The sequence below is a fragment of the Chiloscyllium plagiosum genome, unplaced genomic scaffold (genome assembly GCF_037043375.1).
Source record: "Chiloscyllium plagiosum isolate Xiang-an unplaced genomic scaffold, Cpla_swu_hap1 HiC_scaffold_11, whole genome shotgun sequence".
In the NCBI taxonomy this organism is placed as follows: domain Eukaryota; kingdom Metazoa; phylum Chordata; class Chondrichthyes; order Orectolobiformes; family Hemiscylliidae; genus Chiloscyllium; species Chiloscyllium plagiosum.
This window is the reverse complement of record NW_028270149.1, coordinates 78,670,132-78,697,717: the sequence shown is the minus strand read 5'-3', so window position 1 is coordinate 78,697,717 and position 27,586 is coordinate 78,670,132. Positions and strand designations below refer to the sequence as shown.

Sequence of the window (27,586 nt, the reverse complement as noted above, 5' to 3'; positions counted from 1 at the left end):
ATTGTCCAACTTGTATTCTCCATTCCTTCCTGTCACTGTTTGCTATTTCCCACATTAATACTTTTTTCTCTTTTCTGCTGCCTGATTTACCCTATCTGCCTAAATTTGATTATTTGCTCCCTTTATTATTCAGCTGTATTTTCACCTGCTGTGGTCGTAGGCCTTGGATTTCTACCCTTCAATGTCTCAGAATCTCTACTTTAGCTGCTCCTTCAAGCCTAATTCGTTGACCGAAGTTTGGTCACCAGTTCTGATATTTCTTTCTGTGGCTTGGCATGAAATGCTAATTAATGTTGCCCACAAAGCACCTTGGGACAATTTATAAACGGAGGAGCTGTACAAATGCAATTTTGTTTTGTTGATTTGAACAGTTTCCTAAAACTGACAATGATATTTTAATGTGTATAGGCACACTAGATCATAGAGTGCATCACAGGCTCATGGCCCATGTTTCTGTTGTCAACATTCTCCATTTTCTGAACTGGGCTTAATGAAAATCTGGAGTATAATTTCACCAAACTCATGTGACAGGTAAAGCAACAGGTTATTTCAAAATTCTGAAGTTCAGTAACCTGCTTTTGGGTGCACAGAAATGTCTTCTTGTGGCACAGTGGTAGTGTCCCCACCCCTAGACCAGAAGGCTCAGGTTCAGATTGCACCTGCTCCAAAGGTGTCTACAAACATTTCTTAACAGATTGATTAGAAAAAAAAACTGAAATGATGAAATTATCCTGTGTACTGTCAAAGGTTGCGTATGTTTTCTACTTCAACATATTACTGATCCATCTGTGGCAATTTTAATTAATATGCTCCTCTCTGGCTCCAAATTTTACCCTTTATGTTCCTCATTAATAGGTGCCAGCAGCTACTAGGTGGCTGGCTCATTGGAAAGAAGTCCAATAATGGGCCATTTTTAATAAAATGGAAAAAAAGCTTGCTGAGCCACCTGACATACAGTAATCCATTTCAAGATGAAAATGTACAGTGAACAGGTTACCAAAATATTACAGTTTCTGTCATTCCTTTAGGCAATGGTGACTGATATAGATCACACCAGGAGTCAGGAGGTACTGATAATGATATACAAGGCAGCCAGAAGTGGGAAGTAGTAAAACAAAATTCGAGGAGTGGTTAGAAATTTTAAATACAAAACGTGGGATAGAGAATGAATCAAGGAGAAATGACTGCAAGGGAAGGCCACAAAAAGAAAATAAATAAAATGGAGGAAATTTTCTCGATTAACCTTCACTGGTATAAATGTATGGTCATTAGACTGTTAATTGTTGCTAACTTTAGAGTGTCAGATACAAAACGTTGCATGACAACAATGATGCAGGTGCTGGACACGGTTGAAGCAATTTGTGAAGAGATAGTGAAACATACCTTTACAAGACACGGAGATTTAATTTATCTTGTGGCAGTGACAGCTAGGCCTCTGAAGATTATTAAACAATTGCTACCATTTTCTACACCAACAGTTCCAGCATGTAAACAAGGAGCAGAAATATCTTTAAACCCATATAAATAAGAAAAACAATACAGGAACAAACAGTGAAAGACTAGCAGAAATGCTTCAATTTCATTAAGTAACCAATATTCCATAATATTAATGACAGGCCTTTGCTCAGCAGTAACAATTGTCTTAAAAAAACATGAACAGCATATTAAATGATTTATAAGGATAAATCTCATCAATTCAAATTAATGTAGTACTAAGAAAACTGAAGTACACAAAATCATATAATATGGATGAAGCAACTTTGTATTAGTAGACTGTCTTGGAAAATGGAACTATCACCAGCAGAAATGCATGCAGCTTTAAATGTGTGAGGTACACGTATTGGAAAATCTCATGACACAAGCAACAATAAGACTTGATGGTTTACTGACACAAATTATAGTATTGAATGAATTCAGTAGGCTTTAAGAACAAGTAAACATGAGGACCAAATGTGTGATAAATATACAGGCAGCAACCCAATCTATTGATCTTCACGTGCCCCTAAACTGCGTTATGAGTTCATTTACAGCACCCATTTTAAGTGCCTCCTTTAGTAATTTACTTAACCATTACTTTTAGATCGAAACGTGAATCTTTGAAGTGCTCTAAAGTTCTTACCTTTTATACTTTTCCATTACAGCATTTGAATTGTGAACCTTTTGTCACACGGCCCATTGACGTCCAATTTTATATCTAGGCATACTATATTCAGATCGGAGGGAATAGCCACTTATCTTGTGACTGGAAGAGTGGGCACAGGACTTACTTTTGATCTGCCCAAGCAGGAAATTCAAAACTGTGATACTCAGAATTGTCATCACCTCTTTTAACCCTTAAAATTAAAAAATAGTTTTTTAATTAGGAGACCTGATTAGCAATTTATATTTGGTCTGAGTTCTTCCATGTAATGCTAACTAATTGAATATCTCCAGAGTGGCATTAGTCCACATTCAAAGTTTTTAGCACCCTTCAGGCCCTAAAGTGGTTTGTGATTCATACTTCAGACTTCTTTCAAGTCTGAATATCCAACAATTTATGTCATGGTAAGCTTTGGATAATAGACCATGTGTATGAACAGCACATCTACTTACTTGACACTATTCTCCTATAATATCACAAGTCTCAGTCAAGCCTTCTATATTAGTAGGAAGGAACGTTTTGCATTTTCTTCAAAAGATTAAAGTTAATGAATATTTAACTAATCTAACAGCATTTTACATGGAGTACAAAGTTAATTATCTGACTCTTTCATAAGACAAAAGATTACAAATCCCAGAACAATCTAGCCTTTTGTCAAACAGCAATTGTGTGTTTCTGGTTATGTAAAACTATTCTTGGAAAATTTCAAACCAATCTCCTGAATTTCAACTAAATGGTTCATTTTCAGTTTTTTAAACAATAATTCATAATCTCAGAAAATAATGACCACATATCCAGTATTCAATTTTCCAACAACTTTTAATTATGAAGAGAACTGTTAATCAAATACAAACTGAGTCAGTGATTGTTCATGCTTTTGCTTATTCTCTCTTGGCATTCATCAATAAATGTTCATACTCCATGAAATAGGCTTAATAGGCAGGAATCAGAAATCCAATCCGTTTTTACAAACTAACAGTTTGTGATTGTAAGTAAATGCATTGGGACCAACCAAATATCAGGTCAGGTACTTCCAAGTGCCACCAATGCTGTCCTTATTAAAGATCTAAAGATGTATCCATTCATAAGTGCCCAGATGCTTCTATTTTGGACAACAGAAAAATATTTTATGGTTATATTGTATCCTTATGAAGTTCTGTAACTTCATCAATAAATTGTGGCCAGGGTCAGCTGTTACCGCACCCAAAACAGTTGATTGCTCCATTTTAGGGGCAGTTTAATCTATTCATGAGGGACACAAATGGTGATTTCCATCCGTCGCCGATTCCCAAAGTTATTTGTTCGTCTCAGCACAACACTAATGCTGCTACAGTGAGGAGGTCTGCAGAGGCTCAGGTACAGTCAGTGACAAACTGTCCACATCATAGATTTGAAAATTTATTTTAGTGAAACAATTAGGACAGTTTTTTTCCAACAAAATAACCATTGATGTCAGATGGAAATAAAACAGAAGACAAAACAGAGGGTCGATGTTGACTTTTGAAATTTCCATGGAAATGCATCACTATTTTAAATCTTGCTGCAATAAACACTTGCGCAAACATTTTGGTTCAAATAATTCTGTAATACATAGCATAAACAAACACCGAAAGATCGTTATACAGTACCTTGCATTGAGCTGTAAATGGTTCAACTGCTTGCCTCACAACAATAATCCGACGTAGGAGCCAACCAGGCTGCTCTGTTATGTACGTGGAGTTTGTGGCAGGTTCCGTATAAACTGAAAGCTTTAAAACAACAAGTGACATTACATTAAATAACTTGGATATTTCACATAAACTTAATGCTTGATTGTCAATATTTTCTTTTTTAGACTGTACATCAAAAATCCTATTTAAAAATAGGAATATTTATTATGTTCATAAAGATACAAAAGAAGCTATTGTGTAATCTCCCCTCACGTGTCCTTTTGACTGAAATGTTAATCAGTATGGCCAAGAACACTTGGATCTCAAAGGTAATTTAGCTATTTGCAGCTGGAGTACCTAGAATTATTCTTCATGTAAATGTACTTGATCATACTGGTACATTACCCTGAAATTAGTGTTGAATTGCAATATTTGTGTACAAATACACTTTTGAGATCTGTGTTGTGATGGTATATATGCAATGGGAAAGGGAAAATACAAAAATGCATTCAAGTCTGTACTCACTGCTCTCTTGTATTATCTTCTTTAATACAGTCATAACTTGAAAATTATTCAAAATATAAATTGTCTATATTCTCTCAGTACTGTTGCTGCACAGTTTTAACAATGCTCAATGACGAAAACTTCCAGAAATGTATCTTGTTACTCCTAATGAATTCATTCAGTAGATTTCAGAAAACAAATGGTTCAACCAAACCAGAACTGGCAAAAGGTCAACCCCCCCAAAATTATGACTACTTAATGTAACACCTCACTGACATTAATGACTGGTGGTTTCTGGAACTGTGACTAAGCTTGCATTCTTTGGCTATCAAATGGACAATACCCAGGTGATGATATTATGGCTTTAAGAGTGTATTTTGTCCTTTTTTTTAAGTGAAAAAAGGTTAAAACAGAGATACTGAGCAGTCTGCTCAAAGTAAATAGAGTAAACAGCTTGTGAGGTCTCTTTAAAGTTGCAACAGTAGAATTGGCCTGAATGGATGGGGTCAAGCTCCTACAGAACCAGGATTACGAGTTTTAGCTTTCAGCAGTTATTGGGGCTTTGACGCTGGATGTGGAAGGAGAAAGTGAGGTCTGCAGACGCTGGAGATCAAAGCTGAAACTTTATTGCTGGAACAGCACAGCAGGTCAGGCAGCATCTAGGGAACAGAAGATTCGACGTTTCGGGCACATGCCCTTCTTCAGGAAGAAGGGCATGTGCCCGAAACGTCGAATCTTCTGTTCCCTAGATGCTGCCTGACCTGCTGTGCTGTTCCAGCAATAAAGTTTCAGCTGGATGTGGAAGCTCTTATTCCTCTCCCTGTTACAGCTAAAGGTTGGGGTTTTCTTCCTGCTGTTAGAACTGCATAGGAAATAATCTATTTTACTGAATCTGCTTTTGCCAAAGGTGTGTTTAAGGATGTTACTGCATTGAAACAGTTAGTTAGTAGTAGGTAATGTTTACTATTTTGTTAAGCATTTTGATAGAGTTACAATTAAGCAGATTTTTGTCTCCTTTAATTTTATCTGTATTTTAACTACAGTGTAAAAATAAAGGTGTGCTTTGCTTGAAGTCGAGTAGCTTAACCAATCGAATTGGATCGGGAACACAATGCCTTACACTTGCCTGTAAAATAAGATGTTAGGGTCTAGATTATCTTCTTAACATATTTTGAGAGGGTATGGTCTGTTCCATAACACACTGGGGGCTCTTCTCAGGATCAAAATCTCTAATTCCAGGTTGGATTTAGGATTATTGGAGTCAAAGGCAGTGAGTGGTGAATGTTGGTGTTCTCTTTTCCGGTGTTGAATTCGGTTGGTTTAAACAGAGTTTGCCCTGTCTACTAATAGCTCGTTCAGTTACTAAAAGTTTTAAGGGGTGGGAGAAGTTACTGCAGGGGTTTACAGAAAGTAAGCAAGGCAAAGCTTGGTGGTTAGCACTGCTGCCTCACAGCACCAGGGACCCAGGTTCGATTCCAGTCTCAGGTGACTATCTGTGTGGAGTTGGCACATCCTCCGTGTCTGCATGGGATTTTCCAGGTGCTCCGGTTTCCTCACACAGTCCAAAGATATGCAGATTAGGTGAATTGGCCATGCTAAATTGCCCATAGTGTTTAGGGATGTATGGGTTAGGTGCATTAGTCAGAGGTAAATGTAGAGTAATAGGGTAGGGGAATGGGTCTGGGCGGACTTGTTGGGCCAAATGGCCTGTTTCCACTCTGTAGGGGTTTTATGAAAGCTTTTGGAATTGACAGACAAGTTGGAATTGGGGCTGTCTTTGTCCGCACAAAAAGGGGAGATAATTACAGCGATAGCTTGACATTTACAATTGTCGGAAATGCCATCGGAATCATTGAAAATGGCTAAAATTCAATTGCAAATGAAGCAGCTTGAACATGGAAAGGAAAGAAAACAGTTTGAATTACCTTTGAGAGCAGAAGAAGAGCAGGAAGAGAGCATAACTACAGCAAAGGAAAATGAAAAGGAAAGGATGATCCTTACAGAAGAAAGGGAGAAAAAAAAAGAGTTTTTGAAATTCAGAGGTTGGATCTGAAAACTTAAAACAATTTAAAATGGCAGAGGTAGAGGTGAAAGGTAGTAAGAGTGATGAGGACAGTCATGAAGAACAATCCCCTCATAGCCAAAGGCCTGGTAAGGATCTAGTTAAATATGTCCAAGCATTGCCAAATTTTGACGAGAAATATGTAGAAGTCTTTTTTCATTTCATTTGAGAACATGGCTAAAAAAATGACATGGCCAATGACCATGTGGGTAGTGTTGCTCCAACCAAAGTTGGTAGATAAGAGTTGATGAGGTATTTGCATTACTACCAGAGGTGGTGTTGAGGGATTATGATGACATGAAAACAAAACACCTTAAGTGCATACGAGCTAATACTAGAAGCCGATAGGAAAAGTTTTAGGTACCTAAGGAGGGAAACTAGTCAAATGTACATTGAGTTTGAAAGAATCAAACAAAGTAATTATGATAGAGAAGTAAGAGCTTTGAAAATAGATCAAACATATGATGCTCTTAGAGAGCTGGTTATTTTGGAGCAGTTCAAAAATTCACTTCCTTCAGTAGTGAGCACTCTTGTGGAAGGGCAGAGTTAATACTGCAAGATTAGCAGCAGATGATATATGAGGTGATTCATAAATTAAAATTTGACTTCTGACACCAATTTCAATCTGCGAAGGATAGAAATTGGGGAAAAGACAAATCCTCAGGTGGTAAAGGAAAAGGAGACCATGACAGTAGTGCAGATAGTTTAGCACAGGGTAAAGCGATAACCCATGAGGGGAAAAAAAAGAGCAGTAAAAAAGCACAGGAGTTTTCACCGTAATGAAGCAGGCCACATGAAATCAGTGATGCTTGTGCAGAAGAAGCATTGAGAAGATGGATGAGGGAAATCAGGATAAACCAGTGAGTTTTGTTGAAATGGTAAAGCACAAAATTAAAACTCTGCAAGAGTTTACAACCTGATCGGGGGTTGGTTGAGAAGAATTTATTTGTGTGTAGATAAGGTTGACTCATGTATGCCAACATGAGCAGGTAAAGAAATTAAGATTTTGAGAGATATGGGAGCAAATCAATCTTTGATGATGAGAGATGAGGAGATACGTAAATCAAGTTGAGTATTGCCAGAAAATATGTGGAATTCATGGTGAGAAGAGCAATGTTCCATCATATAAAGTGAGGTTGCAGAGTCCGGTGTAAAGTGGTAAAGTGGTGGTAGATATAATAGAGGAATTTTTGGTTCAGGAAATACAGTTTATCCTCGGTAATGATATAATTGGATCATAGGTGAGAATGGCGTCTACTAAGGTTGAAAAACCAGTGGAAAATCAGACACTGAGGTGTTACAGGAAGTATATCCTGAAATTTTCCCTGACTGTGTGGCAACATGCTCACAAAGGTTGAAGCAGGAGGAGAAATCAAAGAATAAAAATAAGGAAGTTGAAGTTGCATGATCAGAAACTATGTTTCATTGAATTATAGAATCCCAACAGTGTGGAAGCAAGCCATACAGCCCATCCAGTCCACAGCAACCCTTGAAAAGCATCCCACCCACACCCACCCTCCTACCATATTCCCCTGTAACCCTGCATTTGCCATGGCTAATCCACCTAACCTGCATGTCCCTGGACACTATGGGCAATTTAGCATGGCCAAACTACCCACCCTCCCGTCTTTGGACTCTGGGAGGAAACCGGAGCACCCAGAGGAAATCCACACAGACACAGAGAGAATGTGGAAACTCCACAAAGTCAGTTGCCTGAGGCTGGAATCAAACCCACCCCCCTAGCGCTTTGAGGCAGCAGTAGTAATTACTGAGCCACTGTGCCAAATGGTTGAGAAAAAACATGAATCGGAAGAGAACCCAGCTTTTAGCTATAACAGAGAGAGGAATAAGAGCTTCCACATCCAGCTTCAAGACCCTAGCAACTGCAGAAAACTAAAACTAAAACGCCTGGTTCTTGGGAGCATGACCCAACCCTTCAGGCAGCTTCTATTATCCTAACTTAATTCCAAGGCGCCTCAAACTGTTTATTGGCTTTGTACAGACAGCTCAATATCTCTGTCTCAACCTTTCTTCATTAAAATAAAACAGGACAAAATACTCCTCTTAAAACCACTGAATCATCACACCAATTATTGCAGTTAATAGAGGCCCATAAAGTCAGAGAGGATGGCACAGTATGACAGCTCATACACAGTGATGCTGCAGAATAAGAAATATGTATGGCAAGAGTATGCTATTGTCTACACATGCCATGGACATTTAGTAAGAGGGTGATTTTTTTTCTTCCTTTAATGATCTACCATCCAAAAGGAAAATGACTGTAAGTCTGGATAAGTAAAATTAAAGATCCCATGTTAGACTTTTGTCTTTTTGGAGAGAATGGAGGTGTACAAGTGAAATTTCAGACTCAAAATAGTCTCAGATTAGATAAAACAGTTTGCTAGAAGAAACCAACTGTCCCTAGTTTTGAGGAATGGAGAGAAAATGACAGACAACAAAAAGAAGTCTGCATTTATACAGCACCTGATCACATCTCACTGAAATGATGTTTTGTAGAAGGATGTGCTACTCTGATGTTGAGACACTTTGTAAGGAAGTTCAACAGTTGTGTTACAGATACAAATATCCCGCAAATTTAGAATGAGATGAATATGCTGTGCTACTGTAATGAAACAAAGGGCTGAAGATGCTGGAGATCTGAAACGAAAACATGAATTCTGATGAAGAGTCACCAGGCTTGAAATGTCAACTCTGCTTTCTTCCCACAGATACTATCAGATCTGCTAGGTTAATCCAACAATTTCTGGTTTTGTTGCTGTGATACTGTTTTAGGTGGTGTTCATTGATGGAGGAAGGTTGGCCAATATACTGGGGGAAAGTCTACTTTCACTGTCTGAATTCTAGTATATACATGCAGAAAGTCTTCTCCATTGAGTTCTTTCTGAGAAATAGTCTCAAATGTTGTGAAGATGACCATCTTAAAAGGAGAGTCTCCTGGCAAAGATGGAGTAATGTATTAGTTTGACAGGTCTCCTTTTAAAGTCTTACTTTAAAGGGCTTACTTTATCAAAAAGCAGGTGACAAAATGATAGAACCCGTGGAACTAGAAGAGCACAGCAATTCAGGCAGCATCCGAGGACAGGCAAAATCGACGTTTCGGGCAAAAGCCCTTCATCAGGAATAAAGGCAGAGAGCCTGAAGCGTGGAGAGATAAGCTAGAGGAGGGTGGGGGTGGGGAGAGAGTGGCATAGAGTACAATAGGTCAGTGGGGAAGGAGATGAAGGTGATAGGTCAGGGAGGAGAGGGTGGAGTGGATAGGTGGAAAAGGAGCTGGGCAGGTCGGACAAGTCCGGACAGGTCAAGGGGACAGTGCGGAGCTGCAAGTTTGAAACTAGGATGAGGTGGGGGAAGGGGAAATGAGGAAACTGTTGAAGTCCACATTGATGCCCTGGGGTTGAGGTGTTCCGAGGCGGAAGATGAGGCGTTCTTCCTCCAGGCGTCTGGTGGTGAGGGAGCGGCGGTGGAGGAGGCCCAGCACCTCCATATCCTCGGCAGAGTGGGAGGGGGAGTTGAAATGTTGAGCCACTGGGCGATTTGGTTGATTGGTGCGGGTGTCTTGGAGATGTTCCCTAAAGCGCTCTGCTAGGAGGCGCCCAGTCTCCCCAATGTAGAGGAGACCGCATCGGGAGCAACGGATACAATAGATGATATTAGTGGATGTGCAGGTAAAACTTTGATGGATGTGGAAAGCTCCTTTGGGGCCTTGGATAGAGGTGAGGGAGGAGGTGTGGGCGCAGGTTTTACAGTTCCTGCGGTGGCAGGGGAAAGTGCCAGGATGGGAGGGTGGGTCGTAGGGGGGCGTGGACCTGACCAGGTAGTCACGGAGGGAACGGTCTTTGCGGAAGGCGGAGAGGGGTGGGGAGGGAAATATATCCCTGGTGGTGGGGTCTGTTTGGAGGTGGCGGAAACGTCGGCGGATGATTTGGTTTATGCGAAGGTTGGTAGGATGGAAGGTGAGCACCAGGGGCGTTCTGTCCTTGTTGCGGTTGGAGGGGTTGGGTCTGAGGGCGGAGGTGCGGGATGTGGATGAGATGCGTTGGAGGGCATCTTTAACCATGTGGGAAGGGAAATTGCGGTCTCTAAAGAAGGAGGCCATCTGGTGTGTTCTATGGTGGAACCGCTCCTCCTGGGAGCAGATACGCCGGAGGCGGAGGAATTGGGAATACGGGATGGCATTTTTGCAAGAGGTAGGGTGGGAAGAGGTGTAATCCAGGTAGCTGTGGGAGTCGGTGGATTTGTAGAAGATGTCAGTGTCAAGTCGGTCGTCACTGATGGAGATGGAGAGGTCCAGGAAGGGGAGGGAGGTGTCAGAGATGGTCCAGGTAAATTTAAGGTCAGGGTGGAATGTGTTGGTGAAGTTGATGAATTGCTCAACCTCCTCGCGGGAGCACGAGGTGGCGCCAATGCAGTCATCAATGTAGCGGAGGAAGAGGTGGGGAGTGGTGCCGGTGTAATTACGGAAGATCAACTGCTCTACGTAGCCAACAAAGAGACAGGCATAGCTGGGGCCCATACGTGTGCCCATGGCTACCCCTTTGGTCTGGAGGAAGTGGGAGGATTCAAAGGAGAAATTGTTAAGGGTGAGGACCAGTTCGGCCAAACGAATGAGAGTGTCGGTGGAGGGGTACTGTTGGGAACGTCTGGAGAGGAAAAAACGGAGGGCTTGGAGGCCCTGGTCATGGCGGATGGAGGTGTAGAGGGATTGGATATCCATGGTGAAGATGAGGCGTTGGGGGCCGGGGAAACGGAAGTCTTGGAGGAGGTGGAGGGCGTGGGTGGTGTCTCGAACGTATGTGGGGAGTTCCTGGACTAGGGGGGATAGGACAGTGTCGAGGTAGTTAGAGATGAGTTCAGTGGGGCAGGAGCATGCTGAGACAATGGGTCGGCCAGGGTGGTCAGGCTTGTGGATCTTGGGAAGGAGGTAGAACCGGGCAGTGCGGGGTTCCCGGACTATGAGGTTGGAAGCTGTGGGTGGGAGATCTCCTGAGGTGATGAGGTTCTGTATGGTCTGGGAGATGATGGTTTGGTGATGGGGGGTGGGGTCATGGTCAAGGGGGCGGTAGGAAGAGGTGTCCTCGAGTTGGCGTTTGGCTTCAGCGATGTAGAGGTCAGTGCGCCAGACTACCACTGCACCCCCTTTGTCCGCTGGCTTGATGGTGAGGTCAGGATTGGAGCAGAGGGATTGGAGGGCTGCTCGTTGTGAGGGTGAGAGGTTGGAGTGGGGGAGGGGGGTCGACAGGTTGAGGCGGTTAATGTCCCGGCGGCAGTTGGAAATGAAGAGGTCGAGGGCAGGTAATAGGCCAGCGCGGGGTGTCCAGGTGGATGCAGTGTGTTGGAGGTGGGCGAAGGGGTCCTCGGAAGGTGGGCGGGAGTCCTGATTGTGAAAGTAAGCTCGGAGGCGGAGGCAACGGAAGAAGTGTTCGATGTCACGGCGTGTATTAAATTCATTGGTGCGTGGACGGAGGGGGACGAAGGTGAGTCCTTTGCTGAGGACTGATCGTTCGTCCTCAGTGAGGGGGAGGTCTGGGGGGATGGTAAAAACTTGGCAGGGCTGGGAGCTGGTGTGGGTGTAGAGCTGGGTGTGGGGTCGGAGCCAGTACCTGGAGTGGGTGTGACGGTGGGGGGAATGGGGGTAGAGTCATGAGCAGGGGTAGTGTTCCCCTCAGGGTTCTGGGGGGTGGGGATAGTGACAGTGGGGTCTGTGGGGGGCGTGTCAGCAGAATGCAGGTGAGTGGCGCTGGTGGGGTCGGAAGTGGTGGCAGACACGGCAGTAGGGGTGGTGGAAGTCACTGAGCGTGTGGCATCGGCGATGATGTGAGGGCCGGAGGTGGCTGTGGGAGTGACTCTACCCCCATTCCCCCCACCATCACACCCACTCCAGGTACTGGCTCCGACCCCACTCCCAGCTCTACACCCACACCAGATCCCAGCTCCCAGCCCTGCCGAGTTTTCACCATCCCTCCAGATCTCCCCCTCACTGAGGACGAACGATCAGTCCTCAGCAAAGGACTCACCTTCGTCCCCCTCCGTCCACGCATCAATGAATTTAATACACGCCGTAACATCGAACACTTCTTCCGTCGCCTCCGCCTCCGAGCTTACTTTCACAATCAGGACTCCCGCCCACCTTCCGAGGACCCCTTTGTCCACCTCCAACACACTGCATCCACCTGGACACCCCGCGCTGGCCTATTACCTGCCCTCGACCTCTTCATTTCCAACTGCCGCCGGGACATTAACCGCCTCAACCTGTCGACCCCCCTCCCCCACTCCAACCTCTCACCTTCACAACGCGCAGCCCTCCAATCCCTCTGCTCCAATCCTGACCTCACCATCAAGCCAGCGGACAAAGGGGGCGCAATGGTAGTCTGGCGCACTGACCTCTACATCGCTGAAGCCAAACGCCAACTCGAGGACACCTCTTCCTACCGCCCCCTTGACCATGAACCCACCCCCCATCACCAAACCATCATCTCCCAGACCATACAGAACCTCATCACCTCAGGAGATCTCCCACCCACAGCTTCCAACCTCATAGTCCGGGAACCCCGCACTGCCCGGTTCTACCTCCTTCCCAAGATCCACAAGCCTGACCACCCTGGCCGACCCATTGTCTCAGCATGCTCCTGCCCCACTGAACTCATCTCTAACTACCTCGACACTGTCCTATCCCCCCTAGTCCAGGAACTCCCCACATACATTCGAGACACCACCCAAGCCCTCCACCTCCTCCAAGACTTCCGTTTCCCCGGCCCCCAACGCCTCATCTTCACCATGGATATCCAATCCCTCTACACCTCCATCCGCCATGACCAGGGCCTCCAAGCCCTCCGTTTTTTCCTCTCCAGACGTTCCCAACAGTACCCCTCCACCGACACTCTCATTCGTTTGGCCGAACTGGTCCTCACCCTTAACAATTTCTCCTTTGAATCCTCCCACTTCCTCCAGACCAAAGGGGTAGCCATGGGCACACGTATGGGCCCCAGCTATGCCTGTCTCTTTGTTGGCTACGTAGAGCAGTTGATCTTCCGTAATTACACCGGCACCACTCCCCACCTCTTCCTCCGCTACATTGATGACTGCATTGGCGCCACCTCGTGCTCCCGCGAGGAGGTTGAGCAATTCATCAACTTCACCAACACATTCCACCCTGACCTTAAATTTACCTGGACCATCTCTGACACCTCCCTCCCCTTCCTGGACCTCTCCATCTCCATCAGTGACGACCGACTTGACACTGACATCTTCTACAAATCCACCGACTCCCACAGCTACCTGGATTACACCTCTTCCCACCCTACCTCTTGCAAAAATGCCATCCCGTATTCCCAATTCCTCCGCCTCCGGCGTATCTGCTCCCAGGAGGAGCGGTTCCACCATAGAACACACCAGATGGCCTCCTTCTTTAGAGACCGCAATTTCCCTTCCCACGTGGTTAAAGATGCCCTCCAACGCATCTCATCCACATCCCGCACCTCCGCCCTCAGACCCAACCCCTCCAACCGCAACAAGGACAGAACGCCCCTGGTGCTCACCTTCCATCCTACCAACCTTCGCATAAACCAAATCATCCGCCGACATTTCCGCCACCTCCAAACAGACCCCACCACCAGGGATATATTTCCCTCCCCACCCCTCTCCGCCTTCCGCAAAGACCGTTCCCTCCGTGACTACCTGGTCAGGTCCACGCCCCCCTACGACCCACCCTCCCATCCTGGCACTTTCCCCTGCCACCGCAGGAACTGTAAAACCTGCGCCCACACCTCCTCCCTCACCTCTATCCAAGGCCCCAAAGGAGCTTTCCACATCCATCAAAGTTTTACCTGCACATCCACTAATATCATCTATTGTATCCGTTGCTCCCGATGCGGTCTCCTCTACATTGGGGAGACTGGGCGCCTCCTAGCAGAGCGCTTTAGGGAACATCTCCAAGACACCCGCACCAATCAACCAAATCGCCCAGTGGCTCAACATTTCAACTCCCCCTCCCACTCTGCCGAGGATATGGAGGTGCTGGGCCTCCTCCACCGCCGCTCCCTCACCACCAGACGCCTGGAGGAAGAACGCCTCATCTTCCGCCTCGGAACACTTCAACTCCAGGGCATCAATGTGGACTTCAACAGTTTCCTCATTTCCCCTTCCCCCACCTCATCCTAGTTTCAAACTTGCAGCTCCGCACTATCCCCTTGACCTGTCCGGACTTGTCCGACCTGCCCAGCTCCTTTTCCACCTATCCACTCCACCCTCTCCTCCCTGACCTATCACCTTCATCTCCTTCCCCACTGACCTATTGTACTCTATGCCACTCTCTCCCTACCCCCACCCTCCTCTAGCTTATCTCTCCACGCTTCAGGCTCTCTGCCTTTATTCCTGATGAAGGGCTTTTGCCCGAAACGTCGATTTTGCCTGTCCTCGGATGCTGCCTGAATTGCTGTGCTCTTCCAGCACCACTGATCCAGAATCTGGTTTCCAGCATCTGCAGTCATTGTTTTTACCCTGTGGAACTAGTCAGCTCTAGCAAACATCAGTCATGTCCAACATAAACAAAGTGCTATGCTCAGAGTAACTCATACATGACAGGTCTTAGGGCTGTGGTCGTGGGGTAATAAACAATCACACCCAGCATGTCTGGTGACTTCACAAAGTTATATATATTTTTTAAATTCTTCTACATCATATAAATATTTAATCCAAACAGGTTTTGAAAACTTCAAAAGAAATTCAATGAAACTTGAGAAAAAGAACTCACCTGCTCAGGCTTGATTGAATCCTTATTCTGGTGACCTTTACTTGAAGCATATACTTTGAAAGATACCATCCCCAGAGCAGCTGGAAGTGCTGACAATCTAACAACCTGCGAGAATTAAAATCAAATTACTTGGCATTCTTACTGAATGGAGTCATTTTTCAGTCACTAATATCAGGGCTAAAACTCGCCAGTTCAGTAGTTACATCAGTTTGTGCACTCAATCAATACTTACCTCTCTTTAAAAGAAATGCCTGAATAATTCATTGCGCTATTCCTTTCTCCAATGTAAAACTGATCATAAAAATAAACAGAACATGCAAAATATCCTGCTTTCCTATTTGTAACTGATTTAAACAATTGTAATTTTGCTTAGTAAGGATCAAGAACCAAATAGTTGCTGTGAAACAAGAACTGAAATTATTTGCAAAGGGCAATTATGTTGAAGCCAAATAAATTGGACATCCTCAAAACTTTGCACTCCTCCATTACAACCAGTGACTATGCTTAAAAATAGCTGTAAATCACTTTTGACATGTCAGATGCTATATAAATGCACATTTACTATTTCTTTTAACCAAGCCGAAAAGCACTTCCTGACTGAAGAGAAATGCCTGCTTCCAAGTTTGGTTCCTTCTTCTGAAATCAGCAAAGCACTGGGAAATCTTGCAAAAGCATTTAAACATAGAAAGGAAAGTTAATTTAATGCCTCATCTTGGCAAGTCTCACAGAAACTTTAATCACTTAAATCAAGTGACAGGGAGCTGGCTTACTTTCCCACAACCTATTGACTGTAGTTTTCATGTCAACACTAAAATATATTCCGATAATGAAACACTGCGACAATTCTATTTTCTCTTATTCCCTAATATGCTCAAGGCTAGTGAAACTACACTTCCAAACACAAGCATGATTGGTACTGACCCAGACTTAACACTTTGTTAGTTTAAAAAAAAGACTTGATTTTGAGCAATAAATTATTTCACAAACTATGCTCTCTCAGAAGACAGCATCCATTGAAAGTACACATGTTTATGGCAAGGGGAGGAGAGAACAGTTCTCTGCCCAGAGTTTACTCAACTTTTGTGAAACATTTGAGTCAAGTTACAGCTCTGTTATCAAACAACAATCAGACGATTTTTTGATAAATATTTGGCATCATAAATCATTTTTATGTATCAGTGTTGTCTTTCAAAACCACATTTGCAAAATTAGACATTATCAACGAAGTGCTGCAACAGTACACAGGTCCAGTTCAAGGGGCATTCAGCCTGCATTTAAAATATAAGCATTGCGTCTGTAACTTCCTGCAACGCAAGTCTGCAGTCAGGACCTGGGCTCTTTTAGTCTTATTCTACTGTGTTCCACAAGCACGGTTAACTTTCACCTCATTGTGTACTTGGGTTGCTTTTACAGGACAATACCTGTCAAATTGTCCCTCGGAGGTAAATCAGATGGCAAGTGATACTGAGCAAAACAAAATCTCAGGAGGAACGTCTGCTTGCTGAAGTAGACAGCTTTTACACAGGCACTGCCACTGCATTGGCAGTGAATGTGCTCCATCTGCAGTTGAAACAAATGCAGCACAAGTTTAATTCTGAGGCTGCGACAAGATACGCTTGGAAAAGTTAAAAATAAATTGTTACAGATTTGCAGTTCCAACAGAATAGAGTTTGTAGCTCTCGAGGTCAGGTATACAACAGATTTTGTCTCTTAACATACCTTTGTGAAGAGCCGTGGGACCACTCGAATGTACGAATTTATTGCTGTCTGCTTTGATGATAGAAGCACCAATGTACAAAATATGGTTCTCCAAGTTCAGATAAAACAGTACTAACATTCCAAGCTCAGACATGGCTGTGATTAGTGAAAGTGTAAACTAGAGGAATCCAGAACTCAGCTAATGTCCTGAGGACCCCAGGTTCAAATCCTGCCAAGGCAGATGATGGAATGTGAATTCAATAAAACTATTTAGAATTAAGAATCTATTGATGGCCATGAAACTATGCCTGGTTGTTGGGAAAAAATCCTCCTGGTTTTGGTACTTCAGGGAAGGAAATTTGCCACGCTCACAGTGTGGCCTACATGTGACTCCAGACCTACACCAATGTGGTTGACTGTCAATTGTTCTCTGAAATGACTTGGTCACGCAATTGATCGCTACAAAGTCTCAAAGAAATGGAACTGGATGGACCACCTGGCATCGATCTAGGCACTGGGAACGATAGCAGCAAAAACAGTCCTGTTGACCCTGTAAATTCCTCCATACCAACATCCGGGGGCTAGTGCCAAAATTAGGACAGCTGTCCCACAGGCAGGTCAAGCAACAGCCCGTGTCAACAAGTGTGGAGCTGGAAAAGCACAGCAAGTCAGGCAGCATCCCAGGAGAAGAGTCAACGTTTCAGGGCATAAGCCCTTCATCAGGAATGGCTGAACAAAGAGTTACTTGAAAGAGAGAGTAAAAGAAGGGCCTGATCCTGTTTCTTAGTATATTCTGTTGCTTCTGTTCAGGTCTGCACTGTCTCCTGGACCTTCTCCCCCGCACTGTTCATATTCTTGCAGCCTCTGCTCTGACTAGATTTTTTTCCTTTTTGTTGTACAGTATAACAAATTAGAAACTGAGATTGGATTCATCTGAAAGATTTTTATTTATTCACTCATGGGACGTGGGTGTTGCTGGCTGGCCAGCATTTATTGTCTGTTCCTATTTGCCCTTGAGAAGGTAGTGGTGAGCTGCTTTCTGAAACCATTGAAATCCATGTGCTGTAGATAGACCACATAGCCCTGAGGGAACATCTAGGATTCCAGGATTGCGACCCACTGACACTGAAGGAATGGCGATATAATTCCATAGCAGGATGATAAGATGTTTGGAGGGGAACTGCAGGTATCCATTTCCTTCAACAGTTCTTAATATCACCTGCAATGAATTGGCTGAAAACTTGCATCTGTTATGCTGAGGAACACTGGAGGATGCCAAGATGGATCATCAACTTGGCACTTCTGGCTGAGATTACTGCTAATACTTCTGCCTTATCTTTTGTTCTTATATTTGTTGACCTTGGCCTTCTAGAAGGAAGTGGTTACATGTTTGGAAGGTGCTGTCTCAGGATCTTTGACGAATTTCTGCCGTGCATCTTGTAGACAGTACACACTGCTGCTCCTGAGCAGCTGTGGTAGAGGGAATGGATGTTTGGATGTGGTGCCAATCAATCATGCTGCTTTGTCCCAGTTGGTGTCACGCTTATTGAGTGTTGTTGGAGCTATACTCATCCAGACAACTGAGGAGTATTCCATCACACCCTTGACTTATGCCTTGTAGATGGTGGGCAAGCTCTGGGGAGTCATGACGTGAGTTATTCAATATTCCTAGCTTCTGACCTGGTCTTGTAGCCACTGTATTTATGTAGCGAGTCCAGTTGAGTTTCTGGTCAATTATAGCACCCCAAATGTTGATAGAGAGGATTTAGTGATATCAAAGGATGGTGGTTACATTGTCTCTTTTTGGAGGTGGTCATTGCCCAGTACTTGCGTGGTGTCATTATTATTTGTCATTGGTCAGCCCAAGCCTGGATGCTGTCCAAGTCTTATTGCATTTCTACATGGACTGATTCAGTATATGAGAAATAGTGAATAGTGCTGAACATTATATAATCATAAGCGAACACCCCCACTTCGGACCTTATAATGGAGGAAAAGTCATTGATGAAGCACCTGAAGATGGTTTGGCCAAGGACACTAGCCTGAGGAACTCCTGGAGCTGAGATGACTGACCTCCAACATCCATGACTATCTTCCGATGTGCCAGGCATGATCCCAACTCTGGAGAGATTCCCCTCTCCCCCACCCATTTCCTGTCGACCGCAGTTTTACTCGGGCTCCTTGATGCCACACTCGATTGACTGAATGTCAAGGCTGTCACTTTCACCTCCCCTCTGGAATTCAGCTCTTTTGTCCATGTATGAACCAAGGCTGTAACGAGCCAGGAGCTCACCACCACCTTCTCAAGGCAACTAGGGAGGGGCAATAAACTCTGACCAGCCAGCAATACCCACGTCCCATGAGTGAATAAATAAAAATCTTATGGACAAATTCAATTTCAGTTTCTAATTTGTTATACTGTACAAGGAGAAAAAAAATCTAGTCAGAGCAGAGGCTGTAAGAATATAAACAATGTGGGAAAGAAGGCCCAGGACAAAGTGCAGACCTGAACAGAAAAAGTACTAGGGAAACTTTTGAGGCCAAAGCCAATAAATACCTGGACATGATGGGTTACATTCTCTGCTTTAAAAGGAAGTAGCTGGAGGTAGTGTATGCACTGCTAGTCATCTTCCGAGATTACTTAGATACTGGAAATGTCCCACAGGATTGGAAGACTACCAATGCAATACCTTCAATTAGAAAGCTTTGGAGGTAAAAATAAATGTGCAATCAAAGGTCAATTGGCTTAATATGTGTAATTAAGAACAAAGGTTATAAAAGATGTGTTAGTAGAACATTTACAAAAACAAAATAAAATCAGACTGAGTCAGTAAGGCTTCATGAAGGAGAAATCATGCTTGACAAATTTATTCCAGTTCTTTGAGGAGTAACAAGCAGGATTGATATAGGGAACCAATAAATACAATATATTTGTATTTTCACAGGTTTTCAATAAGGTACCACTTATTAAACGACTTAATGAACCTACTGTGTGTGTGTGTGTGTAAGAGAGACTGTGTGTGTGAGTAGTACATTAACATGGATAAAGGATTATAACTTAGAACATTACAGTGCAGTACAGGCCCTTCGGCCATCAATGTTGCAGCTTAGCTAACTAATACAAGCAAGGCTAGAAAAAAGGGGTATTTTCAGGATGGTAACCTAAAATGAGTGGAGTGCCACAAGGATCTGTGCTGGAGCCGCAATTAATTTCAATATATATTAATGACTTGGACAATGAAAGTCAATGTATTATAGCTAAGTTGGTGGATGACACAAAAATAGTTGGAAGGTAAATGGGATGATATGAAGACTCCACAGAGAAACACAAGCTAAGTAGGTGGGCAAAACCTTGTCGGATGGAATATAATGTGAAAACCTGAGAATTATGGACTTTGGCAGGAAAAATAGAAGAGCTGAATGTTATTTTAAAATGGAGGAAGCTGCAGCACAGAGGGGTTTGGGGGTCCTCCTGCATACATCACTGAAAGCTAGCATCTAATTTCAGTGGGCAAGAGGGAAGGCAAACAGAGGGAAGGCTTTTATTTCAAAAAGAATGGAGTACATAAATAGGGAAATCTTGCTAAACCCATGCAAGTAAAGAGTCAGACCACACCCAGAATATTGTGAAAATTATGCTCCTCTTACATTGGGAAAGAGGCGTTAACACTGGAGGCAGCCCACAGAATATTCACTCTGTTAGTTCTGAGTATGGAGAGAATGGCTAATGAAGGGAGGTTTAGGATTGGGTCTGTACTCAGTCGAATTTTGAAGAATGAAATCATAGATTTTTTAGGGGCTTGCAGAGGGATTGTGGGACAGTCCAGTTATAGAGGACATAATCTCAGAGTAAAGAGTTGCCCACCTAGTACAGAGATAAGGGGAATTTTTCTCTCACAGAGGGTAATGAATCTATCACTTTTTTTTACCACAGGGGGCTGCTGAGGCTGGGTTGCTAGATCGCTAAGTATATTCAAGGCCGATATTAATCGGTAAGGAAACCAAATGTTATGGGGGATTAGGCAGGAAAGTGAAGTGAAAGTGAAGGATTATCAGATCAGCCACAGTGTCACTGAATGGCACAGCGGACTCCATGCTCGTGCAACTTATGAGCTAATGTCAGTTAATTGATCAAGTTGGCAGAAAAATGACAAATGAGATTCCACCTGGAGAAATGGGAAGTAATGGACTTGGGTAAGGAAAAAAAGACAAAGGAATACATAACAAATAAATAAATAGTCAAATACTGAGAAGTGTGAAGGTACAAGGGGACCTTGGAGTGCCTATCCTCAGACCCTGAGGAAGCAAGACAGGTATTTAGGACAATTGAGAAGGCATATGGGTTACTTTCCTTTACTACCTAACAGCGTAGAGATTAAGAAAGTTTTACAAGAAATGCATAAAACACAGGTCACTATTATAGGAAGAAGGTGATTGCACTAGAAAGAATACAGATAAGGTTTAAGGAGTGTTGCCAAGGCTGGATAATTTTAACTATGAAGAAAGATTGGAGTTCCTTCATTTGGAACAGAAGATAAGAGTCATAGAGATGTACAGCACCCTTCAGTCCAATTCATCCATGCCAACCAGATATCCCAACCCAATCTAGTCCCACCTGCCAGCACCCACATCCCTCCAAACCCTTCCTGTTCATATACTCATCTAGATGCCTTTTAAATATTCCAATTGTACCATCCTCCACCACTTCCTCTGGCAGCTCATTCCATTTGAGGTGTAAATATTATGAGGTGCCTAGGAAGAATGGATTTAAAGTCAGTTTCCTTAGCAGATATCAATAACTAGGCAGTATTGAACCAAAGTAAAAGTAAAGTGACAGGATTAGAAGAGAATAGAGGAAGTATTTTCTCACCTGGGGATGGTAGAGGTGTGGGATGCTTGCTCAAAGGTTCATAGAGGCTCTTCTTTGGCCAGCATGATCAATGGGCAATATGGAGAAAGTGAGGACTGCAGATGCTGGGGATCAGAGCTTAAAAATGTGTTGCTGGAGAAGCGCAGCAGGTCAGGCAGCATCAAAGGAGAAGGAGAATCGACATTTTGGGCATAAGCATAAGTTCCTGAAGAAGGGCTTATGCCCGAAACGTCGATTCTCCTTCTCCTTTGATGCTGCCTGACCTGCTGCGCTTTTCCAGCAACACATTTTTAAGCAATGGGCAATATGGCTTACTTTTGTGTCTTAAACTTTCCCTGTGTCAATGTAAAGTTTTGCTAAACACTAATGCACACCCAGCAAGTGCAAAGATCTAACTTCTCCAATGCAATTTTCAGTGTCATGCTGTCAGCAGAATTTTTGTTTTAAACTGAAATTGGCCTTCAAAGCTAAATAAAAAGCCCCAGACGCCTAAAAAGAATCCTATATCTCAAAAAGCATTGATGGCCATGATTAGTACTCCACCTAGAGGGTAAAAGGTTCCTTCTACCCTGCCATCAGTTAAGAAAATAAATAAATACTGTTTATAGAGGAGAGCACAGGATTCTCCATAGATAGCAGTGTGATAGTTAGCTATAAATTTACAGGACCGCAACTATGAACCTTCAAATGATCATTAAATGCTGTCCAATACACTCTGGACAACACACACAGGGAGATTTGAAGGCATGCAAAAATTCAATTAAATTTTAGCGATGCTCTACCTGTTCCTCACTCAATTTCACTGGGTGAAGTAATTTGCTAATCACATGAAAGTATTACTGGGCTTTATTTGTAATTATATTGCACATGGCTTTATTGTGTGATTTTGAATGTAAGAGTAAAGTTTTCCACTGTTTATGACTCACCAGAGAGAATTAACTTGCTGTATTAGGATTAAGGAAGGAGTGTAGCTGGTATTATCTTTTTTGAAAGAAGATTCATTTAATCCAACGAATTGATTATCAAAAAGATTTCTCAGTACTGTTAAGATTTTATTAATAGCTGAAATGCCTTTTTTGTATCACCATGGTTTCTTCTGTTGGTAACAAATAAATAAGGAATGACAGAGTTACCGCAGTCTTGTGGGAACATCCAGTGTTATGTGGCCACTTCAGGACACTCCTTGTGTCTTGAGCAGCTGCTAGTGCCACTATGGTGCATTCATGAGGCTCAGACCTCTCAGGATAGCGTATTTGTACACTTGATCATTCTGCAGCTGACAGCATACAGGAAGTGGGAGGAAGTAAAAAAGAATTGGCAGACAGTACGGATGTTGCTGTCCAAATCATATTCTGCTCTGAATACTGAGAATGGTGGTTCATTTGGGAGGTGAAAGCCAAGTCCACAATACCACAGGTAGCTCAGCTGCACAATGAGGGTACAAATAAGATTTGAATAGCCATACTGATTTTGATAGCCTGAGGAGCTGATAGACATTTTTGGGCCATAGACCCTCACTGAACAGCTGTAAAGCACACTGAGGTCAGGTGGTGGCTGGGTGGGGAGGGGGTAGCAAAGATTTTCCTCCATTTCAGCATGCCCTTAGTACACTTTCTCCCAGGTAAACCGGTTAAAGAAAGCATCTCTCCAGCCAGTCACTGTTCAAAACAGCCTTAGCAAGTATCTACAGCAAATAAGCAGTTATCAACAGTTACCTCCAATGTCCACAGTAAACTTTCAATTACCTCTTTTAAAGAAAACACTGCATTCATTCCAACAAAACTAGATATAAATTAATCCTACTCAATACTTCAAAACTCAAGTCCTTCAAGTAAGATTAAACGTATTAATGTCTTTGTAACATCAGTAATAAAGGGCGATTGCCGACAGCACATCCAACAGAATTTTTCTCGAGCATCTCGATGCTGGTAGATTGCCCATTTAACCCAGAGATGTATTTAGAATCACAGAATGGTTCCAACATAACAGGCAGCATTGAAGACAGTTTATAAGAGCAACTGATGTAATCACACTCCATCACTACTTCTCTATTATGCTCAGTCACCAAATATTAATCCTCTTTTACTTTCTAGTCAGGTTTGCTCTTCGTTTCAAGACCCTTATTCCATTTATACACCGATTGTTGTTGCTGTAACACGTGGAAGCTGCTAGACACAAATGTGGTCCACAGCAAACATGTCTGTAATAAGTGTTTGCAGCTCGAAGTCCAAGCTGAGGAGCTGCAAATGTTGTGCTGTACCAAGAAAGAGAAAAGTTACCTGAAGACTGTTCCAGAGGGCAGTTACACCACTCAGACTAGGCAATTCAAAATTGGTCAGTGATCAGGGACAGGAGGGTGTGACTGCAGGTGAAACAGGTATGAGGATTCCAGCAGTTGCAGGTAGTGCTTGACCCCCTACAATCGACAAGCAGTTATGAGAGTTTGCAGGCAGTGGGGACTGCAAGGTGGATAAGCAAACCGACCACACACCTTAGTAAATGGAACCATTCAAGTGCAGGTAGGAAATAGGAATTTCATTGTGTTCGGACAGTATAATTAGGGGGATGCATACTGAACTTTACATGGATGAGGGACTCCCAAAGGTTGCCTTGTCTGCCCGGTGCCAGAGTTAAGGACATTTCTTTGGGGCTAGAGATAAACCTGGAGAAGGAGGGGAAGGATCCAGTTATCATGCACATTGGTGCCAACAACATATTAGATTTGAAAGGAGGTTCTACTGAAAGGTTTTGAATAGTTAGGAGTTAATCTCAAAAGTAGAATTTCCAAGCTAATCATCTCTGAATTATTATCAAAGCCTCAGGCAAACTGGTACATAGTAAATAAAGTCAAGGAGTTAAATGTGTGGCTTAAAGATTAATATGCATGAAATAGATTTCAGGTTGTGGGATACTGGCACCAGTATTAGGACAGACTTCATTTGAACTATGTTGGACTAGTGAATTGAATACCTAGGACTGTAGACAGGGCTTTAAAGAAATTAGAGGGGAGGGAGAGTTTGAGAGGAAATGTAGGCATAAATAATGGAAGCTAATTGTATAATCACTTGTATAAAGGTGATAGAGGAAAGAACAGAGCATACAAACATATAAACTGAGTAAGTATAATCAAAGAAGGGAAGAAATGGTCAATAGGCAAAACGAGTGGCTTTTTACTTGAATGTGTGCATTCAGAACAAAATAAATTAATTGATAACATAAATACAGGTTAATTGATTTGATCTTACAGTCATTACAGTGACACGGTTACAAGGATATTAAAACTGGGAAGCTTTGAAGCAGAAGTCCCTCTTGTCACAGAGTCCAGTTCATGGCAAGACCTAGTGCTTGGGAATATTTTTTTAAAATGAGTGGATGCTGTTGTGCTGCAGCTAAAATATATTTCTGGATGATCGGAAACTCCAAAGCTCTTACCACTTACTGAATGTACTCAAAGGATTTGCAGATTGATGATCAACCTGTTTGACCATGTAATAACTTCCATGGCCATTGAGTTGTGAAGCAGACTCTGACCGCGGAGTTTCTGTCTCAGAAGCTACCTGCTGCACTACAAGACCTCCTTGGAAAAAGTGGAATTTACTCAGCGAAAGAGGCCACACAATCCACATTTAATTCAGAGTTCTCAGGTAAGAATGCCTACTCTGAGAGGTTTACAGTCACCAGATTTCAGACTTGAGCTCCAAATCCACCTCAGACTTTTAAAAACTTATCTGTACAAGGATGTTGCGGAGGTTAGAGGGTTTGAGGTATAGAGAGAGAGTGAATAGGCACGGGCTTTTGTCCCTGGAGTGTCGCAGATTGAAGTGTGACCTTGTAGAGGGTTATAAAATCATGAGTTGCATGGGCAGGGTGAATGGCCAAGGTCTTTTTCTCAGGTTAGGGAAGTCCATAACTAAACAGCGTAGACTAAAGGTGAGAGGGGAAAGATTTAAAAATGGACCTAAGGGGCAATTATTTCATGCAGAGGGTGGTGCATATAAGAAATGACCTGCCAGAGAGAGTGGTGGTGGTGACTGGTATAATTATAAAATTTTAAAAGGCATCTTCATGGGTACGTGAATAGGAAGGGTGGAGAGGGATATGGACCATAAGCTGGCAAATAGGACGTGATTAATTTAGGATATTTGGGAGGCATGGATGAGTTGGACCAAAGGATCTGCTTCCATGCCGTTCAACTCTATGACTCTATGTTAAGAATAGTGCATTAATGAGTGACGAGTCTCAGTTTAGTAAGCATTAGACACTGCACTGCTTCCAATTGGGCACTGTTACACAAGCATGATTGAAGACAGCCAAAATGGAAAATGACAAAATCATCACCATTTTCTTCTGAAGTTATGTACACAATTTTATTATGTAGCTGCACTATATCTGACATGGGAGTATTTGATATTGAATGTCTGAAATTCCCAAGTGTTGACAGACTGTATCAAAACAGTATTTATGCTATAAAATTTAAAATGCATTTTCAGTAAGCATTAAACAGCATTTCACTGCAGATCAGGCCACTAATATTTTGCCCATACTCATTTCAGCAGTCTAAATTCTAGGCTCTGAGATTCCCACTCGAAATGCCTCTTCCCTCCTTTAGAACACAATGTAAAACATAATTATTGGCCAAGCTTTTGGGCACACATGCCCTAATATCTCATGAGGTTCAGAACCAAACTTTGTTTGACAACACTCCTGCAAAGGATATTTACATAATCAATTGAATTCTAAACATACACATGTAAACACAGCTACATATATAAAGCTATCTATAGTTATTAACACAACTGATCACAACACCTTCCTGCCATGTCTGCTCCATTGGTCAGCTGGGGTGACATTCCCAGTTCAATTCTCACCCATCTGACATTAGTGCCTTCTTTATCTATCTGTCATTATTACCATTGGTGTTCCCCAAAAGAATATATCCATCACTCTCCACTCCTCATCAGAGCGTAAACCCTTAGCAATATCATCAGAAAGTACAGTGTTCATCTCCATATCCAGCTTCCCTCTCTAACAAAGGCAAAACACTGTCAAAGATGGAAATCTGAAACAAACACAAGGAAAGTTGGCAAGAGAAATAGAATAAATGCTTCAAGCTTGTTGTGACATTTGTTCAGTTCTGACGAAGAGTCAAGTGGATTTGAAACATTAACTTTGCTTCTCGCTCTGCAGATGCAGTGGGCCTGAATTTCTCCAGCATTCTGTGTTTGCTCCAGCTCCAGGCAGCATCCCTCACAACTCTCCCTAAAAATGTAAAGGGTACTTGCCAACTCCCACCTGTTTGATCAAGCTTTGCTCACCTAAGCTATTGCTTTATGAGGCTGAGTGTTACAGTGTTTTGATCTTTCATGCTCCAGTGAAGGACGCCAGGATGGTTCATTCAATTAAAGGCGCTATATAAGTGTACCTTGTTAATCTACAAACTCTGACAGACGGGCCGCCTTTCTGATATGCACTATCACTGAAACTGTCAGTCCATGCAAGTACCAGGGCTCCTGCTACCGTGGGGCCACACAATACGGTCAATTGAACAACCACCGGAGCCCGGCCTCTCGCCGCCGAACAAAGTACAGCTGCCTGGCGACACTCACCTGAGACGCCATTACGACAGCGCCGGCTCCGGGACATGCGTATTGCCCTCAGCGCCGGCTCCGGGACATGCGCGATGCCAGACATGCCGGTAACAGAATATGCGCATTGCCCGAAGTGCCGGCGCCGTTACATGAGCACTCCCAACGTGCCGACGTCCGAACATGCGTAATGCCCGTGTTGCCGGCTTCAGAGCATGCGCACTACCTTGAGTGCCGGCACCAGCGTTGGAGCATGCGCTTTGCCCAGGGTATGCTATCCATCATCTGGCAAAATGTTCAGTGCTGGC

General features: G+C 43.2%; 1 protein-coding gene across 3 annotated transcripts in view; it reads right to left on the bottom strand.

The window, feature by feature from the left end:
- The window catches only part of LOC122557099 (MICOS complex subunit MIC27-like), a 52,206-nt gene extending 24,850 nt beyond the window's left edge, over window positions 1-27,356 (bottom strand). For 2 of the 3 annotated variants that reach the window (XM_043704399.2, XM_043704403.2), the window contains exons 1-3: window positions 27,300-27,356; window positions 15,126-15,230; window positions 3,769-3,888 (exon numbers count right to left, since the gene is read on the bottom strand). In XM_043704399.2, the coding sequence (XP_043560334.2) occupies window positions 3,769-3,888; window positions 15,126-15,230; window positions 27,300-27,311 (237 nt within the window). In that variant the 5' untranslated portion in view covers window positions 27,312-27,356. Of the gene's footprint in view, window positions 1-3,768; window positions 3,889-15,125; window positions 15,231-16,546; window positions 16,683-27,299 lie in introns of those variants that run through there. The other variant, XM_043704402.2, reaches the window with a different exon arrangement.
- Between the last annotated feature and the right edge of the window lie 230 nt (window positions 27,357-27,586).